General features: G+C 39.8%; 1 protein-coding gene across 12 annotated transcripts in view; it reads right to left on the reverse strand.

The window, feature by feature from the left end:
* Window positions 1–21210, reverse strand: part of GRIP1 (glutamate receptor interacting protein 1) — a 422676-nt gene that overhangs the window by 63953 nt on the left and 337513 nt on the right. For 6 of the 12 annotated variants that reach the window (XM_088467800.1, XM_088467801.1, XM_088467790.1 and 3 more), the window contains exons 8-11: window positions 9293–9440; window positions 8740–8909; window positions 6523–6678; window positions 4947–5102 (exon numbers count right to left, since the gene is read on the reverse strand). In XM_088467800.1, the coding sequence (XP_088323926.1) occupies window positions 4947–5102; window positions 6523–6678; window positions 8740–8909; window positions 9293–9440 (630 nt within the window). The remainder of the gene's footprint in view (window positions 1–4946; window positions 5103–6522; window positions 6679–8739; window positions 8910–9292; window positions 9441–21210) is intronic. The other 6 variants (XM_088467791.1, XM_088467793.1, XM_088467797.1 and 3 more) reach the window with 3 other exon arrangements.

Raw genomic sequence — 21210 nt, forward strand, 5'->3', positions numbered from 1 at the left:
TCTGCGTTGCGAATACTATGTAGGATGAGAATCTCATTTGCTGGTCCTTTGCAGTGTCCTAGGGAATTATGTGTTTTTGTCTTGTCATATAGAGTAACATGATGAATAAAATAATGCATATGTAAATATGCTTGAAAAAATAAAAAGCCATTTCAAAGAGACTATATATTGTAAGAAAATTGTATGGAGCGCTTGTATATTCTCTGTTGTATACTTGTAGGTGTGTCTGTTTCCCATCACCTGCATCTATTTCAGGAAAAGAAAGATGGTCTGAAAGTGCTTGAAATGCCAAATCCTTCACCAGTACTTGGCATGAAAATTAAGCATCTTAAATGTAAAAATAAATAGAAGTGTTTAGCTGACAAGTCAGTCATCTAATGCTTATTATGGGCAGCCACACCAGCAGCTGCACTGGCACAGGAAACCTTCCGTTTACAATAAAATGCTCAAGATGAAAAGTCAATTAAAAAGGTAATAACTACTAATTGGCATTTTGGTGTACCAGTCATTCTTTCAATTTATGTAAAGTAAAATTCTCCAATGCAAATGGTTATACATTAGTGATAATGGCAGTAAAAATGAATGATGGATTGTGTTTTCCATTAAGATGAGTTGAGCGGTAACTCATGTGCAACGCTTCCTCCTAGCTGCTCAGATTACCCCTGCTTTGCGGAAACATCAAAATGCTGGTACAGAATGCAAGTGTATATTATTATTATATGTATACAGTATTTTACTGCACCAATCACACAATACATTGAGAACCTGTGGTTTAGGTAATTCTGGACAAACTCGGACGTCAGGACTTCAAACAGTGCATGTTTTCCAGGTCTCCTCACAGAATCACAAGAGAAATAATTAGCTCCAACTGCAGATCTTATAAAATGTGTCAGTGAGTAATGACTGCACCTGTGCAGCTGCTGGGTGACCTGGAAAATGTGACCTGTGTGGGGTCCTGAGGACAGAGTTTGAGAACCACTGACCTAAACTACTGTATGGAGTTTAGCTTTAGCATCTGCTGCCTACCAAGGACATAGAACGTATGTAGCTGCTTTGGATCTGATGAGCTATGCAGAAAAGCAATTGCAGTGTGAAAGGCTGGAAGTACTCCAACCACTATCATGAAGGTTAAAGTTGCTTCATAGTTTAGAATGAATACTATGTAACACTTACTATACAAAACAAGACTATGCAGTTACATTCTCTCTGGGAAACACAAATATAAATAATGATATTCAGGGATATTTAAAACCTATATTTCGTAATGGATCACAGTTTTTTCTAGAGAGCTCTCCCCTAGTTTGTATTAATCTCTTATGAATTGAAATGATGTGAAGATAATTATGTATTGTTTAATTGCCAGCATAAATCTGAGGCATGCCACCTTTTCCTGCTGCACTCTCTCTTTTCTTTGGACTGTGTTAAAGCTCCTACTACATGAGACACCGATTCCTATACTGTAAGCATAAGACTACTCACATGATACTGGAGATGTTTAGCAAGAGATTAAACCTAAAGCATTAATAATAGACTTCATCCTACATAAATACAGTGTATCTATGTATGCATGGTCCTATGTCTGTATGTATATATATATATATATATATATATACTTTTTAGTCAATTCCGCACTCACTTTAGAAAGATAAATGCTGGGGTGCAACATCAGATTGTGGTTCAGGTAAATCCAAGAAACCACCGATAAATAGAGAGTTTTTGTAGGGGTGCACTCACCAGACTTCAAACAGGAGTTCAAAAGATCAGCTTTATTCCAAACAACGCTATTCCTACGTTTCGGTCCTCTTGGGACCTTTGTCAAGCTGTAATAATCAACTACATACAACATCCTTAAATACCCCTACACCCTCCCCTAGAGACAGTATACAAACACATATAGAAAACAAGACATGGACACATTTAGTATTACAGCAACCTGCATCCCCTTATTAATAGTCTGCTTATCCACAGAATGTATCACCGTAGCTTACATATCTCTGGGTCCAGCACAATTAGCCACAACAGACAGCTGAATGCTGCGGGCGGCGTCTCCATAGCCCACGTGGTTTGCGCATAGAGCTGACGTCACATCCCGCGACCAGGGGCATGTGACATCTATAGCCAATCATAATATCACACACAGCGTATCACATAGCCCAGTGCATGGATCTAAACAAAGATTATGTAACCTAGCAACCCAGTGTGTCATTAAACAATCCCCGAACATCGTGGATACATAAGGCAGACATCTACAAAAATATACATAGGGTATGTGTAGCTGCCGATCACAGTATTTTTTCTAAAACATAGCTATAACAAGCCAAATCTTATTAACAATATAAACACATGTAAAACATGTATAAAACAGAACATGTGTGAATGCAAAAACCTCAGCAATTATCAATATTATTTGTCATAGGCACCAACTGTAGAAGAACCACTCTAAAAAATAAAATAAAAAATATAATAATAAAAAATAATAACAGATAGCCATATCCACAATAGTTCCCAATCCTCCATATGTTGTTATTAAATAATCGAGGTTCAGTTCACTCCCATTTGTTATTCGAAGCCTATAATACATCACGTGATGATTTTCAGAGTGCACCCCTTATAGGAAGATGTTATAATGGATTGCTTCGTTCAACCCTCTGGGCCAGATGGTATCAAGTTTAAATATCCACATAGCTTCTTTACGTAGAAGTAGTTTTGCTCTATCACCACCCCTTTGCAACGGTGGTATTCTATCGATAACCATACATCGTAGGGAGGAAAGTTGATGTTTACATTGTGAAAAATGACGGGCAACTGGTTTATCAGATACACCTGAATCTAATGCCAACCTTATGGTGGACCGATGGTTTGCAAATCGTTCTCTGAACGGACGGATAGTTTTGCCAACGTAAACCAAGGAGCATGGACAGATCAATATATATATCACATAATCCGATGTACACGACATTCGATGTTTAATCGTGATTTTCTGCCCATTATGGGGGTGTGTAAAATATGTACCAACATTCATGCTCCTACATGTGATACAGTTCAAGCATCGAAAACACCCAATTTTAGTGGCATTCAGCCAACATTCCTTATTCTTGTCCATCGACATGTTAGGACGCATTAACATATCCCTCAGGTTGGGTCCCCTCCTATATGCAATGAGAGGTCTTTTTGGTAAAGCTTTATTCAAAACAGGATCAGTCTTAACCAGTTCCCAGTTATTCTGGATCGCAGCCCTTGTGGCATAACTTCCAGTGTCAAAGGTCGTCAAAAACACAAAATTTTTCTCATCATTATATATAATATATATATATATATATATATATATATTATATATATATAAACACCCTGTCACTAAGCAAGCTAATCGCCTGCAGAGTAAACAAAAAACCAGCACTCACGTTTAGATGAATCCACAGGTTTATTCACAAGGCATGTAAGCAGCTTTCAGTGGCCCACCGATCATTTCAACTGTACTTCAGTTTTCCTCAGGGGTACAGTTGAAACGATCGTTGGGCCACTGATAGTGCCATTTTGAGTGCCATCTCTCATGATATATATATATACACGCACATACACGAATTAGTGAATAGTCTACAGACTGTACCCTTTAATACACAATTGTTTTATATGTCTCATTATTGTTATGAACAGTGGCGTGGGATGGAGACTCTGTGCGGCGTACATGTTGGGCAAAAATGATTTTATTGTATGTGGTACAAGTTTACAATTGATTATGGAGGAAATAAAGTTATTTGTAGCAGTAAAACCATATAATAAAAGCAAATTTTAAATCAATAACATCACTTGGACTTTAGCAGCTTCACAACTGACACAAAAAGAAAACTACATTACGCCTCATTGAGAGTTAGGGCACATTACTTTTGGTGGAGAAAAGATAAGAATTCTCATACTGCGATTGTACATCATAGATCTGAATGAGACGTGACTTTAAAACATTTTGAAATCTAGTAAACAAAGTATGAGGGTATGTTTGTATTTTATTACATTTTAAATTAAAAATAAGATTGTTGAATTTATTAATAACAATGTCTTCACACTATTCTCTTGTCTATATGGTCAACAATTGGGTAACACAACTTGCGCATTTACTGTTAACAGTTGTCAAACCGCACAACTACTTAGGTGTAACTACACACATTGGGGAACATGGATAAAACCTTAGAAAATGGACAAGTGGAGAGAGTGCCCATGGCAATCAATCAATGTCTATCTATCATTGATCAAGTACATGCTATAAAATGATAGCTAGAAGCTAATACCACTTTCAGACTGAATTTCCCCAAAAAGCCGGCTTTTACCCGCCATTTGCGTGCCAGGTCGTTTTGCAAATCCCAGCCTGATCCCCCATTCAGACAGAAGAGCAAATTACTGGGTTAACCCCATAATTTGCTGATTAACATGGGTATTTCTTCTGTATGAAGGGGTCAACCCTGGTCGAAATTCCTAGGTCGAAATCCCAGGAATTTCGAGCAGGGTTGACCCATGCAGACAGAAAAAAATAGCGAGTTTATCAGCAAATTACCGGGTTGAAATGTTTGACTCGGTAATTTGGTTTTCTGTCTGAAAGGGGTATAATTGGCTGCTATGGTCAATTTCTCCACCTATGCTCATTGTAAGATTTGACGCATCTTTCTCTTTGTGTCTAATGTCCTATTCCGTCACTGTATGACATATTATACATGGTCACAGTATATAAATTTTATTCAGTTAATGGATTTTGAGTTATACCTTTTACATGCTTTATTTGGAATTTAAACAGGGACATACTGTAGTTATCTTGAAGAGCAGCAATAATCCATTTGAGAAAGCCACATCTTCATCGCTATGTATAAAGACCTTATTATATTATTATTATTATAAGAATTGTTACAACACACAACCGCAGGACACTACCATCACGAAGGTCATGCTAAATAACTTACATGAACTTTTAAAGTCCTTCTTCTTCATTCTGCGTCTCATCAGCGTCCCTCGTGGGCTGGTAGGGTAAAGGCTGCGAGGTAACGTCCCCATATTGAGCGAGCTCAGGCTGTATGCGCTCATGGAGGTAGGTGAGAAGGATGAGGATACCAATGCTGCTGCAAGAAAGAGTCTACATAGTACACAATGATCATAAACCCCGGGCCTGACGTGTGGAAACACTACTAAGCAGCCAGTCACTGACATTCTAACATAAGCTTGTACTAAGCAGCCAGTCACTGACATTCTAACATAAGCTTGTACTAAGCAGCCAGTCACTGACATTCTAACATAAGCTTGTACTAAGCAGCCAGTCACTGACATTCTAACATAAGCTTGTACTAATCAGTAAGACACTGTGGACAGGTGCAGTTTAGAAAATGTACATATAACAAAGGCCAACTGAATAGAATGGGAAAATTATTTAGGACATGTAAACATCCAAAAAAAGAAGTTATACTTATTTTACAAAATCTACAATGTCTTTAAACCAAGGCTTCCATGGATTGGAACAGTGTGTTGAGTTGGAATAGTATTTTCCATTGTACTTATGTTTTTTTTTTTTTAGTAAGAATGTTATTACAAAATGGTTTTACTTCGTAAACATGAGCAGTGAATACATCTAAAAAGCTGAACACATTTTAAGAAATTGAAATAGCATACATAAATATTGTCTATTTCACAGCTTGTCATATGATGTTTTACTGCTTTGAAGAGAGAATACACTTTGATCTTTAATAAACATGCCCCCACCTGTAATGTACCATAAATACCACTGCCATTAAGTTACATTAACTGTAGGCAAAGCTTTAACAGTTTGCAGCAATTCTCAATGTTGGCAAACAATTTATATTACTTGAAAAGCACAGAAAACTAGTAACTTTCCATTGAGACATAGTATGGATAACAGCAAAGAGAAGTACTCAATCACCAACGCTTGGGAACCTCGATAATGTACCTGCTATGCGAATTTCTATTACCCGTTTTCATTTGACGTTTCATACTTATAATTGATCTTGCACATCCGTTTTGCACTTCATGTCTAGAAAGCAATGTATCTGATGCGTCAGTATGAAACGTCAGCCAGCAGCACTGCTGTCATTAATGAGCTCTGGCGATACCAGCCTACACATTCTACCATGCAGCTTCAGCCACCTCTGCGTGCTTATTAGATATGGGCAGAAGGGAAAAACTAGTGACTTGCAAATTAATCAACTTTTTCAATATCTCAAAGTGTCTACTGAAAAAAAGTATATGACAAATTCCAATGTCTCATACTTATGAAGTAATATAAGAGGGGGGAGATTTAGGACCTTGTGTCTTAGTCTGCTACATGTGGTTTGTTTTACATTCATTTACAGACCATAAAATACATTACATCTTATGCCAAGACTGATCTAACCAGCAATAGGTTCTTCACTTTTACGGTTAGTAGGGAAGGGTGAGAAACAGAAGCAATGCCTTAATGCCTGAGATGGGAAAGCATGAGCAAAAGAGGGGTAATAGAGAAAGTGGCAGAAAGTAAGGGTGGCACATTACGAAGGTGTTTTTGAGGAGGTGGTTTCTGGCATTTCATGGCTGGCGTCCTGCAATGGTCAGGGTGGTAGGTGTTATAATGTTGGTAGGTGAGGCGGCGGTGGCTGTTGGCAGAGTTGTCCCATGGAGGTTGCCTTTCGCTGCTCCTTTGAACCTTTACTGCCCGCATGAAGGGATGACAGGAAATCAGGAAAAAGAAAAGAACCAGAAAAGAGGGAAAGGTAACTGAATTTTAATGAACAAAAGTGAAGTGAGAGCAGTTAGCAAGGAAATCAGAAGCATCATGACCTAAGCTGCCAGCACTCAAGCATTAAATAAGGGGATTGCACAGGACACAGCAAGTACAATATATCTGTCTTATAATCTCTTATTCTATAAGCATTGTACTAATAGTTACAATGGTAATAATTATACACAGAGGGGCCTATTCATTAAACCTAAAAATTCTCTGGAGATAATTAGCTTTAGAACTCTCATGGAGTTCTAGCTAATTATACGTGGAATTTATCATTCCACCTCTCCATAAGTATCTATTCCGAAAAGCTGTCATTTTTGCGATGACAGCTTTTCGGGAAATAGATACTTTTCCCTGCCTACACTAACTTATCGCATCTGGAAACAGTGCTGTGCATGCGCTGTTACATCTGTAAAACCAGCAGATGCGCAGCACTGCCTACAGATGCGTTAAGTTTCGTACCCCCCCCACCCCCCTCCGCTCACCTCCCCTCCGACTTACCTGTCCACGCAGCAGCCTCCGGCTCCGTCCTGCTGGTCTGTCATGTGGTTTCCCAGCAGACCACATGACAGATTAGAATTAAAAAAAAAACTTTTTTTTTTTTTTTGTCTAAACTTTCTTGTGCTCTTCTGGGGAGCACACATGTCCGACCAGCCTCCGGAGCCTGAGGACGGAGCAGAGCGCCGGAGGACCTGCACACGCGGATACAGGTAAGTTTCACCTGCTATTCGCCACCTCACAGTGGCGAATAGTAACTGCATCAAATTCCGAAAATTGATAAAATTGGAAATTAACGCAGGGGAACTTAGCAAGGAGATATCTGTGATATCTCCTGTGCTGTGGCTACATGAATACCAAAATAACGTTATTTAAGGAAAATGTCCTTAAAAACTTTATTTTAGTGTTGATGAATAGGCCCCAGAGTGCAGTATAGGGGCTAACACGTGTAAATGCAATGAACATTATACCAGTTTAACGGTATGTTTTTATACATTTCAACAACTGTACATAAAGATAATCTAAAAGACAATAAATATCTATATTATAATTTTCTTTTTATTGTTAATATATTGTGTATTTTTTTTTTACTAAACTCTACTTTATATTTTATAAATGCTGTATGATTTTAACACCCTTTATGACATTATTCAAATAACTTCAAAGTACTTTCTTTACCCTTGAAACGATTATTTCAATATGGTAGGAATAAGTGGATGCTCAGATTTTAACAATATTTAAAAAAATGATTTAGCATTTTTAAAACGTCCATGTATTGTGTAGGTGAATGGACTTCTAAATCTAAGCTGTAAAATCTTTTTAAAAGAAGATTTAAAATGAACACTAAGCTACAACAGAATGTGTCTTGGATATTAGAATAATTTGTTTTCACATGCACACAGCCTTCATATCTCAGAGAAGCATGTCGCTGCTCAGCTTAAAGAATAAAAAAGCACATTGACAGTTTGCAGGAGAAAGTAAAAAAAACAAAGGCGGTAAAGCAAAAATGATGATAGGAAGACAACAATCTACCTGGCTTCTAGAGATCTCATACTAACATACATACACATTTTAAAAGCAATCTCTCCCACCCCACAGCGTGCCACCTTATGTTACTCAGCCCAAGACCAGTCAGAAAATGTGTGTTGGTCATAAGTAGAAAAGTCTCGTCATTATCCTAGATGTTTTGCCATCAAAATAGATCCTGTAGAAACAGTCTTATATTGGATGACACCAGAGCACTACTTTGATGTATCAAGTAAATCTGTTATCTCATAGCCCTCTATAGTAATGCTAGTCAATGCTTCAGCTGCTGCTCTCAGAGGACAGTGTGTTAGTAATGTTGACATAGCACCTTTCCATTGTAGAAGTCTACTGGGCTTGACATAGCACCTTTCCATTGTAGAAGTCTACTGGGCAATGTCCAGTATGAACATATTCATGATGCACTACACATATTTAAGGTTGGACATTAAAGATAATCTTACCGTGATCTGGCCCTTTTAGTGCCAACCGGGTTTGATGGTAGGGAAGAATCTCTAGTTTCACATGCTCAGAGGTGCTTGCTAAAAGTTGTGTGGCTTCTGCTAATGTGCAATATTCCATGCTCGTTCCATCCACCGACAGGATGTGGTCTCCAATATGAAGAGCACCACACCTGAACAACAACAACAACAACAACATAACAACGTGCTGGTAATGTCTTTGTGTGAAAAACAGACACATTTTCATGCTAATAACCAGAAGTATGTTACTACTTTAGGCCAACTCTTTATATTAATGTCCAATTTAGATGTACGTATGGTTGCGTCTCCAAATTATAACCATAGATACTGAAAACAATGAAGCATTAGTGAGCACTTTGTTAAGTACAATAATGACTGAACTAGGGGTTGGGTGTCACCATCCTTTTCAAACACACTATTTCAAAGCACAAATGTTAATGTTTTGAATCATTTATTCGAAACAAATTAGAAAAAGCATTCAGGGAAGTAAGTACGAAACAGCAGAAAACCAAATGAAATAAAATCATGCTCTTACCTATCAGCAATACTCGCAGACTTAATCTTGTCAATAACAATGACCTGTTTGTTGCAGTACATCGAGGTAGTTAGTGCTACTCCAAGGTTGGAGCCTGGAGTTTTGGCAACTTCAACTAGAAGAGGACCAGATGCAGTAGACACAGAGTCTGTAGTTGAGGGGAGAAAAAAATCATGTTCATTTATTTTTAAATCCACTTAAGGAATACAAAACAACTTTTTCCCCAGAACGTTATCATTGCTTTCATCTATGTCTGCCTGAAATACCACACTTGTCAGTCGTCTGTCCACAAAACATTTTCTCAGAAATCAGGTGTGTCATGTGCGTATTCTGACAATCCTGAGGCAAACATAACACAACCTTAGTAGTGTAATGGATTCAGCTACGTAAATCTCATTTCCTTTAGCTAATGCTTTCCTTGATGCAGGAGACTCAGCTAAGAATCTGTATTCTATATCCAAGGCTGCTAGGCCATGGGCATTTCTCTTTTTTTCTTTCTTGTTTTTTTCTAAAGCTAATAAAAATTATAGCCACATGTTTGCATTTAATATACATTTTTAATAGCATTGAATAGATAATGTAGGACAATGAGTACAGTAATATTAGAAACAATGGTTTCTAGATACAGACCAGTTTACATGTATGTATTCTACATGTATTTAAAACTATATAGAAAATGTGAATAGGTATGTGTACTATTATGACAGATGAATGAAGTTTGATTTCTATGAGCACGCATAGAGAACCATAGAGAACAAAACAAACACAAACCTAACCATAGAAATATTAGTTTATAGATGGCAGATTGCAGGCAGTAGGGGATAGCTAACAGCAAGTGGCGCAAGGAAAGTAAAAGTGAAGGGAACAGGCCTGGTGCCTGCAGAATCAGCAAGAATAAGGGAGGATGGTGGCTGGCAAAGGGTTTCCGCTCAGCTGGGTTTGTTTAAGGGAATGGAAGGGAAGGGGAATTACAGGGGTAAAAAAGGCTTAGAACAAAGTTGTAAATGGGGCACAAAGAATATACTGTAGTTGCCAACTGTGGAATGTCTCTTGTGTCTGGATATTTACATCACTGTTTTTTTTTATCTCTTTTGTAAACACAGTTGAAAGAGAATACAGCATTCAAAAATAAAGAACAGTTAGCATGTACAATATATTACAACCAAAATATTACACAGTAAAAAATACGTACAGCTTAATTATTTTTCAACTATTAATTTTAAAAGCATAAAATAAAACCTATCGAAACAACAAAATCGTAACAGACAAATGAGTCATAAAAGCGCACAATACACTACAAATCCAGAGAAGACCAGCCCCATTCCAGACTGGGCAACCGTCTGTGGTATGTAGAGTACCAGGGATCCCAGGTTATATGAAGTTACAGCACAGTGTCACAGAGCAGTGCGGTTATATACTCCATAGAAGCCAAGTACCATATTTTAATAATTAGGGCTAGCATCGATGGAGCACTAGATTGTTTCCAGTTCAAAGCAATCAATAGTTTAGCCGCGTTGTAAATGTGGAAACACAATTTCACTATGCAGTTTTTAAATACTGACCAACTATGTTGTTGTTCTATATTATGAAAAGAGTTATCACTTATCTTCCGGGGCTATTCAGAATACTGAACTGAATATTTCATGTTACATTATAGGCAAATCCAGCAAATATGTATAATTGGGAGTGTGGTGCAGCAAAGGCCATCTAGACAGTGCTGTTCACGATGTGAGGCACTCTGAGCAGTGTAGGTAACATTGAGGCAGGCCAGGTAAATGTAGGCAGACATCGCCATGGCTACAACAATTTGAACTTTAAAACCATTGGTCTCCTGAATGCATGTGTGACTGTAAAAGCTGGTAAATGTAAAAATATTAAGTGGTATTAGATGAAAATGCACAGACAGCAGGGTATTTTACAATAAATCAGACCTAAATGCTCTCTAGAAGCAGCTGTTGTCAAGCAGAAATGATAAAATAAATTGGCCATCTCATGAGAAGAGATTATTGCTTAGAAAAAGACATCATGCTGGGAATGTGCCTAAGAAACATGTTGTGGCCTGTGCAAGTGTTTCTTCTATTAATGAAATTGTATTGATGCTTCTGATTAAATGGGGTATAACACGAGTTCCTTGAGGAGTGTCCTAATCCAGACCTTTCCCTGATGACAATGGAATGCTATTTAGAATTATTTGGGAGCAGATAGACCCATCAATTGATAGTATTGCAGGATGCTGCAGAAAGATGTCCTGACTTTACTGGCATTGGAGAGGGATACTAGCTGTAACTATATATCACCGGACATTCAGCTCCAAGACCACCCTTTACAATTAAAAGATGCATTCAATGACATAATCTAGATTTGGGCTGCTCAAATTAGTGGCAAGTAGCCCTGTATGGCCCTATGAAGTTTCACTTTTTGACCCCCCCTTCCCACCCGCCCCTGACAAAGCCATTTAGTATTATATATATTAATAATATATGGCCTCATCAATTTAGTTATAACATATATATGGCCCTCTTCATAGAAATACTTGGATAGTAGTGATCTAGAATGTCTTCACCCATGTCACATTACCATATAAACCCTTAGGTAAGGTACTAGAAAATCCTTAAGATTCTGATACCCCACATTTTTATTATGTGCTCTACAATCATGCAACAAAGCTAAGAAGACCTACAGTGCTGACCGCTGTGAAGTCACCTAAAGGAAGTAGTGTATCACCAGGTCAGGCCAGCAAATGAAGAGAAGACAACGTATAGGCAGACATATATAAATAAGCAATGTTCCTTCTCCTACCCCTCATGTTCTCTCAGCAGATTGGACAATACAGTTAATATGAGAGCATGACAGTCAGAATCCCATATTCCCTATCCTCTGTTCTCTCCTTTACTAATAAAGATTATGGGAAATACTTTCAGTTTTCATTTTTCTTTGCTGCTTTAAGACATAATATTGTAGAAAACTAGCTGTATTGAGTGCTGTTGTTAAATCATCCTTGAACATGACTTGCAGACATACCAATGTTTATTTTCCTGACAATACCCACGTAAACAAATACATCTTTCAGAATGTTTATAGGAATACAGTTCCATTAAACACTATTTTCCCTGAGAACTAAAAAGTACATTATTGCAGGTTGATATCCACTGCAAGCAAATAGACAGCCACATATATCATTAAATGTGTATAGCATATAAATATGATATAATGGGTCTTAAAAATTGTATCATAAACACACCATGTTAACATCCCACATTATCTTGTCAAGAAGAAAATATGCTTTAATTACAGCACTGAGGAGTTTTGGCACCAGTCACACAGAGTCTGGCTGGCATTTTGTACAACAAATATGTGCCACCCTTAAAGCAGCACAACCATTGTTGCCAATTATCTCATCATTAATGGATTATAGCCCAATTAAAATCCATAATTGTATTCATTACTGATATAGCAATGGGAAATCAGGATGATCTATAACAAGCATTATTTCTACTCATGATGGTTAAATAGGCATTATGAGATCATATACCATAATTTATGGGCAGCACGGTTGGTGTTATGATTAGCATTATTGCCTCACAGCACTGAGGTCTTGAGCTGGATTCCCACCAAGGCCTCAACTGTGTGGAGTTTATAATTGTATATTCTTCCCCATACCTTGCGTGGGTTTCCCCCCACACTCCAAAAATATTGGTAGGTTAATTAGCTCCCGACAAATAACCCTAGCTCAGATGTGTCCTCATACACTATTGCTGCAGTTGAGTCGAACAGCCCTTTTTGGCGCAGAAAGGCCAGTGTGACTCGGCTTTGAAGGAGTGTCTTTTTTGGCAGAAAATGTGCCTTAGCCGCAAAGCGATGCAACAAAACCGCTTCACGAGACTGCAATGATTCATTAGAAAAAAGGGCACAAAATTCACTACACCACTTGGCGCAGTTCACTCGCGCAAAGCGTCTTGTGCGCATGGCACTTGTAGGAGGCCACACACCCGCTCCATTGCCAGCTTAGCCCTCCAAATCCATCTCACCAACTCTGACTTCTTTTTCCCCTGTTTCCGGATATGAAGTTATGGCCCTCATCTGATCTTCACCCCCCCCTTGATCCAATTCCCTCCTGCCTCCTCCGCTAGCTCTCTTCTTCTGCCTGTTCTAAAGGCTCAAACACTGTTAACGATATTGCACATGGAGCACATCGTTAAGTGTTATCCCTTGAACTCCCGGGCTCAATGTCGGAAATGCCACTGAGCATACACACTGAATGATAGCATTAACAATATCGTTCAGTGATGTCACCCTGCCAAATGCCCGAACTTGCAGCATCTGACATCGCCAGATTGTCCTGCCAGTTCAGGCGACGGCAGACATCGTTAACAATCCGCCGGAGCGCACATCGTTAACGATATCATGCATACACACTGGACGATATTGAACGCTATGAACGATAATATCGTTATCGTCTAGTGTGTATGAGCCATAAGACTAAACTTATCTTCTCACCCTCCCGTATAAGCTCACTTCCCACAATTTCATTATCTATTGACGGCACAACCATCTCCTCTAGTCGCAAGTGCGCTGTCTTGGAGTTATTCTTGACTCCGCCCCTCACCTTCAAACCTCAAATTCAGAACCTTTAGCAGTTCTGCTGCTTCCATCTCAAAAATATTTCCAGGATCAGACTCACGCTGGATGCTACCAAGACCCTCATCCAGATTGGACTACTGTAACACCCTCCTATCTGGCCTCCCTGACTCCTGCCTCTCTCCACTCCAGTCTGTCCTCAATCCTGCTGCCCGGCTCATCTTCCTCTCCAAACATACTACATCTGTCTCCCCTCTCCTACAAGCCCTACACTGGATGCCCTTCCCTTTTCAGAAGCCAATTCCAGATTCTCACACTCACCTACAAAGCCCTCACCTAGTTACATTTCTGACGTCATCTCCCTTCACACTCCCGTTCGCCTTCTTCACTCCACTAATGAATATTGCCTCTCCTGCCAACTGATTTATTCTTTCCACGACTGCCTCCAAGATTTTGCACATGCTGCTGTCTACCTCTGGAATGCTCTACCTTCACTGTCAGATTCTCCATCTCTTTGCAAAACTTAAAATGGACCATCAAGAATCCCTTCTTCATCAGAGCCTTCGATCTCTCATCCCAACACACTGTCCAATCTCACTATCCACCCAATCTGTCACCTCTATCTGCCTACCTTTACCCTTTATAATGTAAGCTCTCACAAGCCTTCGGCCCCTAACCCTTGACTTCTGCCACCGTACGACTTATTTGAGGTTATGACCGCTGTTGCAGTAATGTTTAGATTAGGGATGTGCAGGCTCAGATTAGTTCGGATTTTCCCACTAAATTTGGATTTTTCCTGCCAAAAATTGTGTCTCAGAAAGAGGCAAAACGTCAGCTTTCATGAACAAACATTATCATTCCTGGACAAAAGTCAATGAAAGATGATGTTTGTCTATGAAAGATGATGTTTTGCCTCTTTCTGAGACCCGATTTTTGGCGGGAAGAAAAAAAATAATCTGAAATTGGCGGGAAATTCCGAACTAATCCGAGCCTGCACATCCCTAGTTTAGATACCATGTACTTGTCCTGCATTGTCTTGTACTACAAGTCACTGTTCTCTTGTTCTGCTCAATTGTTTATGTACTTCGTAAGGTGCTGCGGAACCCTTGTGGCGCCACATAAATAAAGGATAATAATAATAATAACTGTTTTCTCCAATACAAAGCTTTACCAATAAAACTGAAACAAGATGTTAATTCTAATCATATCACTGACATCCCAGAGACCCCTAGCCCAAACATTGCAGAGTCTGGGTGTAATGCCAAGCAAGCGTTCCATACATGTTAATAAAGTCCAGTGTGCCTTTCCTGATGTTTCAGTAAACATTGACAGAATATATAAAAAGGCAGCACCGCTAATATCGAAATGAAAAAAAAAATGCGCACTTAGGTTACACTCATATTTAAAAATAAACAGAAAGCTATTTTTACAAGAAGCAACTAGGCAATAAACAAACATATTCCGCCTGGTAGGATTAATGAACTTAAATATCTCGCCTACCGCACCTTTCACAAGCACAGTTGTCAATCGTTGAAGTTTAAACTGTTTTCCAGTGAGGTTTCCAACACTTTGCTCCTGGGCTCTCAGTGTTCTAGAACGCAATCAATTCTGGAGTGAGTGGATGTAATCGTGTTTGAAATGGCATTGTGCAGTTATAAAAATCAGTTACTGCTTAGTAAGCTTTGCTCTTAAATGTCAACAATAAAATACTTTTCAGTTCTATTCAATTTAAGTAAAAAAATCTCGTCTCAAATATGTACTGATTGCTGTGCACGTTTTCATTACATATATACTAAATCTAAATATATATTTTTTATATACTATATAACGGATTGTATGTCAAGTCATAAAAGCAAAACAACCATTTATGTTCTGATTGGGTACAAGATGTATGAATTTTGTATTAATAAAATGTACTTGCCAACTTTTAACATAATGAATGGAACATCTATCTATTGCATCTCCGTTTTCTGTAATGAAGTAATACATACAAGTAACGAGGGACAACTTAATCCTTGTTCCACACAGTTGATAAAAACATTTCCAGTGCTAGTTTCTTGGCAGCTATGAAATCAGCTTCAGTACTAGCTTCTGTCTCTGGCTAGTGGATGATTACAGGTTTAGCATTAGTTCCTGGCTCTGTACAGTTGATTACAGGTAGTGGACTAATCACATGCTCAAGACAGTTGGTGGATACCAGGGCCGCCATCAGGGTAGGACTGCCGGGACTGGAGTCCTGGGCCTGGACAGAGAGAGAGGCCCAATGGGAGCTCACGACAGTTTCTTAAGTGTATCAGTGGCTTGCCAGGCCCACAGCCCCTGGTTCCCCCTTGTCAGGCTGATTCTACAGGCCTGGCGACAGAGGCATGTACAGGGAAATAAAAGTTTTGTTTTTTTAATGCGCTGCACATGCCGCTTAAAGGAGCTGCGAGATGAAGAGGAGTAGCTGCCAGCTGGAAGGCATAATAAGGTAAATGAGTAATGCTGGGGCTGGCTGGAAACAGAGAAGGGTGGCAGGCTAAGGGGAGCTGGCCGGGGAGACAGAAGGGGGGTTGGGCGGGGAGACAGAAGGGGGGCTGGCCGGGGAGACAGAAGGGGGAGCTGGCCGGGGAGACCGAGGGGGGGTGGGGGGTGAGAAGACCACAGGGGTGCTAGCTGGGGAGACAGAAGGGTGGGGGGGGAGTAGCTAGAGACTGCAGAGCTGGAGTTGCAGAAACACAGGGGTTGCAGGCCCCAGAATTCCGATGGCAGCCCTGGTGGATACAGGTACTCTGCTAGTTTCTGGCTCTCAGCAGTTGATTAATGCACTAATTCCATGCTCAGGACAGTTGATGGATACAGGTACTCTGCTAGTTCCTGGCTCTGAGCAGTTGATTACAGGTAGTGCACTAATCCCATTATCTGTCTCTGGGCAGTTGATGATTACAAGTAAAGGGCTATTTCGTGAGTATCTCGCAAGGACTACTGGAGGCAGCACTAAGTGATCACATCTATGTCTCAAATTAAATAGCATTAAGTTACTTGTTTTTAAGTATCAGTATTGGATTACAGAGTGGTAAAGATAATACTGTGTTGTTTTGTGGTTATGGAACTCCCTAGTCGGTTTCTACTTTCCTTATATATTGACTTTCTCTTTTTACAAATACTGTAAAAACTAGTGTAAGAAAGAATTCCAGTGAGATATACTGGATCCCTTGCTGATGCTTTGGCATAGTTTCTACTAGGTATGGAAAAACGTTTGTGAATGCATGCAAGACTTATTACAGTAGTTGTGTTCTGAAGATAGTCGACTGTGATTAGTAGAGTTGCTTAAACACTACAGACAAAGGGGGTCAATGTGGAGACCAGGGCCATAACTAGAGTAGTGCGACCTGTGCCATGCACAGGGCACCACAGGGCAGGGAGCGCTGTTCGAGCCTGTCAATCCTCTGTCTCTTTTCATTCTCACTTGTAGCTTCCGCCTCTTATCCCCAGCATCTCCTGGCCTCCCCCATCTCTTTCATGGCCCTACCCCATGAGGCCATGGCCCATTTTCGGGTGTGTTATTTAAAAAATAGGGGGGGGGGCACCAATGCTCTGTCTGACACAGGGCACCAAAAAGTCTAGATATGGCTCTGGTGGAGACCAAGGCACCTGTAACACCTAGGCCATGCACCTACTGAAAGGTTGTTTGTGCAGATCTTTCACTAAAATAGTTTTTGCAAGCATGTCCTTCATCTTGAGAAGCAATAAAAAAAATTAAATACTGAGATGTGTACTTCCTAAATTTATCAGGTGTATGAAAGAGGACATACAGCAACATCTCTTTAGCTAATGGTCCTCTACCATAAGAGATGACACAGTACATCAATTTAATAAAAGGGTCATCCTTAACAGTAATAACTGTAAATAAAATTGAGTTAAACATACACTTTAAATGGGCAATTCAATTGCCTGCACGGTAGGGGTGATGTGGTATTGGTACAGCATCTGAACACCAGCCACCTTATGACGAGCAAACATCATGCACTATGCTAGGCCGCACTATGTAAGGGGGATATGCACACTACACATCACCCCTACCTTGCACCAGAACACACAATGTAAGATCGCACTAACCAAGGTGTGTAAAATGATGGGTTGGGTTTAGAGTTAACTTAACTGGGTACTGATTGAAACACAAAGTTATTATTCCTGTCACAACAGGAAAAGAGAAGACTCTAAATAAAGTTTCTCTGACTTCTTATTGAGGACGTACAGGAATAAGGCTCAGCTAAGCCTAGTATACCATGTCTGCAGTAGCTGTGTGTGATTATAGTTCACCATGGTTAGGAGCCAAGAGAAGGTACACATTATCAATCCTTCATTGGGGGGCGATTCAATTCAGCACGCTGTCAATAGTGCCAGGAATGATTTCCCGGAGTTATTCAATTCAGTGCGCTAAGTCTGACTAGAGCCACTTAAGACTGAGAATGCCGGTTAGAGTGACTAAAGCTGAGTGTTAGTCGCGCTAACAGTCATTCTTCGATTAAGTGCCGGCCGCGAAACTGTTAACGTTGCACTGAGCCGGCACTTTAATCAGATTTCTGCTCACATACTCCATAAGGTGCGAGAAGAAATCCTCTAGTCGGGCTCCGGGAGCTCCTTCCCAGGGCTATTCAGCATTGCACAGAATAGAATCGTCCCCATTATGGTCTGGTATGACGAGGCTGCCCATGGCTGACTGATCTGGAAGCGATTTATGTGGATATTTATAGAAAACACTTGGATAAAGCCTTCAGTCAGTCACACCTTTTTGTTTTTTTTCAGACCAACAAAAATATTGCAATATTGATATTCTGCAAGCACTGTATAAATGTACCGAACATCTCTCAGGGGTCAATGCAATTAGGTGTGAGATGGCGAATTCGCACTGTGAATTTCAGTTGCAAACCAATTTCAAATTGCCAAAACGCTAGAAGACTTTGTAACGAAGGTTGAAAAATGATAGGAAACAAGTTTTTTTTTTTTTTTAATCGAAGTGCCAAAAAACAAATATTTGACACTTTTTAAGAACCTCCAGTACTTCACTTATGGCCACTAATAGTCTTCAATATGGTCCTGCTCTCTCTGATGTACATTTTTGGGTGTCCAGGATGGTTTCCACACTTTTTCATGCTCTTCTACCAGTTCACTTTTTATTCAAAATTCACCCAACCTCACCGTGAGTAGCACAAATTGGCATTGAGCATTTCTTAGTGTGAAGTGTGCAAGTTTCCTGAAACAAACTTTGCAAACTCGCAACTAATTGGATTGAGGCCCCTAGACTGTAAGCTTTTATCATCAGGACCATCCTTACCCTCTTCTTCATGTTACTGCTTGTCATTTCTGTGACTCATAATCCCCTCAGTAATCAGCACGGTTAGGTTAGCATTTCAGAAATAACACACAATAATTAACAAGTATGTTATGTAAAATATAACCTAGTATGGCTAAAGCTTATGCTTCATCCATCACTGGGAGTGTTATGAATATATAAAAGACAGTGCAGTGTTATCTCTATGGCAGGGAAAGATTAGCTGATAAAACCAAAGCAAAGCATGCACAGAACAAAAATGAATCACACATCAATTATTCATGCACACAGACATGTTAGTGATTAAAATATTTACACCATGACTCAATTGCATTTACATGGCAAGTTGATTTATTGGATACCTAAATGCTTGCAAAACAGTAATCTTTTAATTTATTAACATCTTCATTACTAAGGAAAGCGATCAGGCACAACTGCGTGTTTCACAGTCCAGGGATGCAGTACAGAAATAGGATGGGTGCGGGATGCCGGCGTTCGGGATCTCAGCTTTAAGAATCCCGATGCCGCCACCCTGACAGGGTTAGAATACTGACACTTTGTCGGTCGGTTTCCAAACCCTCCCCCTCTCCCTCCCTGGTGCCTAACCCTATCCCCCCCTTGTGCCTAAACCTAACCTGCCCCTCCCCGCACCCTAAACCTAACCCTCCCCCCTTAGTGCCTAACCTGAACGCTAAACCTCTCCCTAACCCTGCTACTTGCCTTCGGAATTCTAGTGGTCAGGATTCCGGTGCCGGCATTCTGACTGCCGGAATCCCCTCTTTCGGCATTTTGATCGCATCCCCTTAAGCCACATGGCTGATTCTGCTCATACTGACCCTCAAACAGAATGTTTTTTTACATCTTTATTCTATTACACTTTTTAGGATTTTGTACTTGTAATCAAACAGCAGAGAAATAGCTAATTTGGAAAATAAATCAACTTGAATTTAGTTGTTACACATTACGGAAGCGGATTTCAAACAAATTGGATGTGTGCATTCCCACCTTGGGGCTTAGGTTAAGGCTTGTAAACATTGGTGTTTAAAAACACTGCAACTTAAAAGCTACCAGGAAAGCGAGTGTGGCTCACAGTGGAGATTGGGACAGTTATAAGGGGACATTCATTTGGGTAGTATAGGTGGTAGTAGAGTGTTAAAGTGTAAAGACTGTGGAAGAGTCAGATCAGACAGACAAGGTGAGGCGCAGCTCAGAGGTACAGATGTGTCCACATACATCTTACCTCTGTGCGCTACAAGCCACATTAAACATAACGCGTGAGTGCTGTGCAACTTAGTACCGCTGAGCATCTGTTCATGTAACTTTTTACCTTCAAATGTGTCTTAATCGCAAAGTGAAGCAAAAAGAACGCACAAGCAGCTTTTGCTGATTGCAAGGATATGCAGCATGCTTATGTTCTGTGTGCGACTGTGGGTGTATGTGCATACGAAACGCTATGTTAGTGTCAGCAGCTGTGACACTGTAACGTATCAGTTCACATGCAGATACACCCGCACACAGAACAAAGGCATGCCCCCGATGCTGTCTCCTGCACACGCCCAAATGCTTGTGCCCATCAAAGCTCAGCTTCTCCTACATTTACACTGAAATACTCTACTAAACATAGTAATACAAACTCTCAATCCAAAATAATGGTTTCCCTCTAACCATTATACTCTCTCGCTATGTTACTATTACACGTTCAGTAATTACAATTTTCCTTTATTAACCAGTCTCCATTAGTTGTGATTCAGGGGGACCCAACAGATTTGTCATCACTCTCACCACAAAGTCCCTTATTAGCAATGTAAAATTATACAAACTTTGCTGTATATTTTTTAGCATTACAGGTTGAGTCTCCCATATCCGAATATTCCGAAATACGGAATATTTCTGGCATGACTGAGATAATGAAACATTTGTTTTTTGATGGTTTAATGTACACAAACTTTGCGTAAGGCACAAAATTATTACAAATATTGTAGAAAATAACCTTCAGGCTGTGTGTATAAGGTGTATATGAAACATA

Source organism: Taudactylus pleione, unplaced genomic scaffold (assembly GCF_031769625.1).
Source record: "Taudactylus pleione unplaced genomic scaffold, aTauple2 ptg000075l, whole genome shotgun sequence".
In the NCBI taxonomy this organism is placed as follows: domain Eukaryota; kingdom Metazoa; phylum Chordata; class Amphibia; order Anura; family Myobatrachidae; genus Taudactylus; species Taudactylus pleione.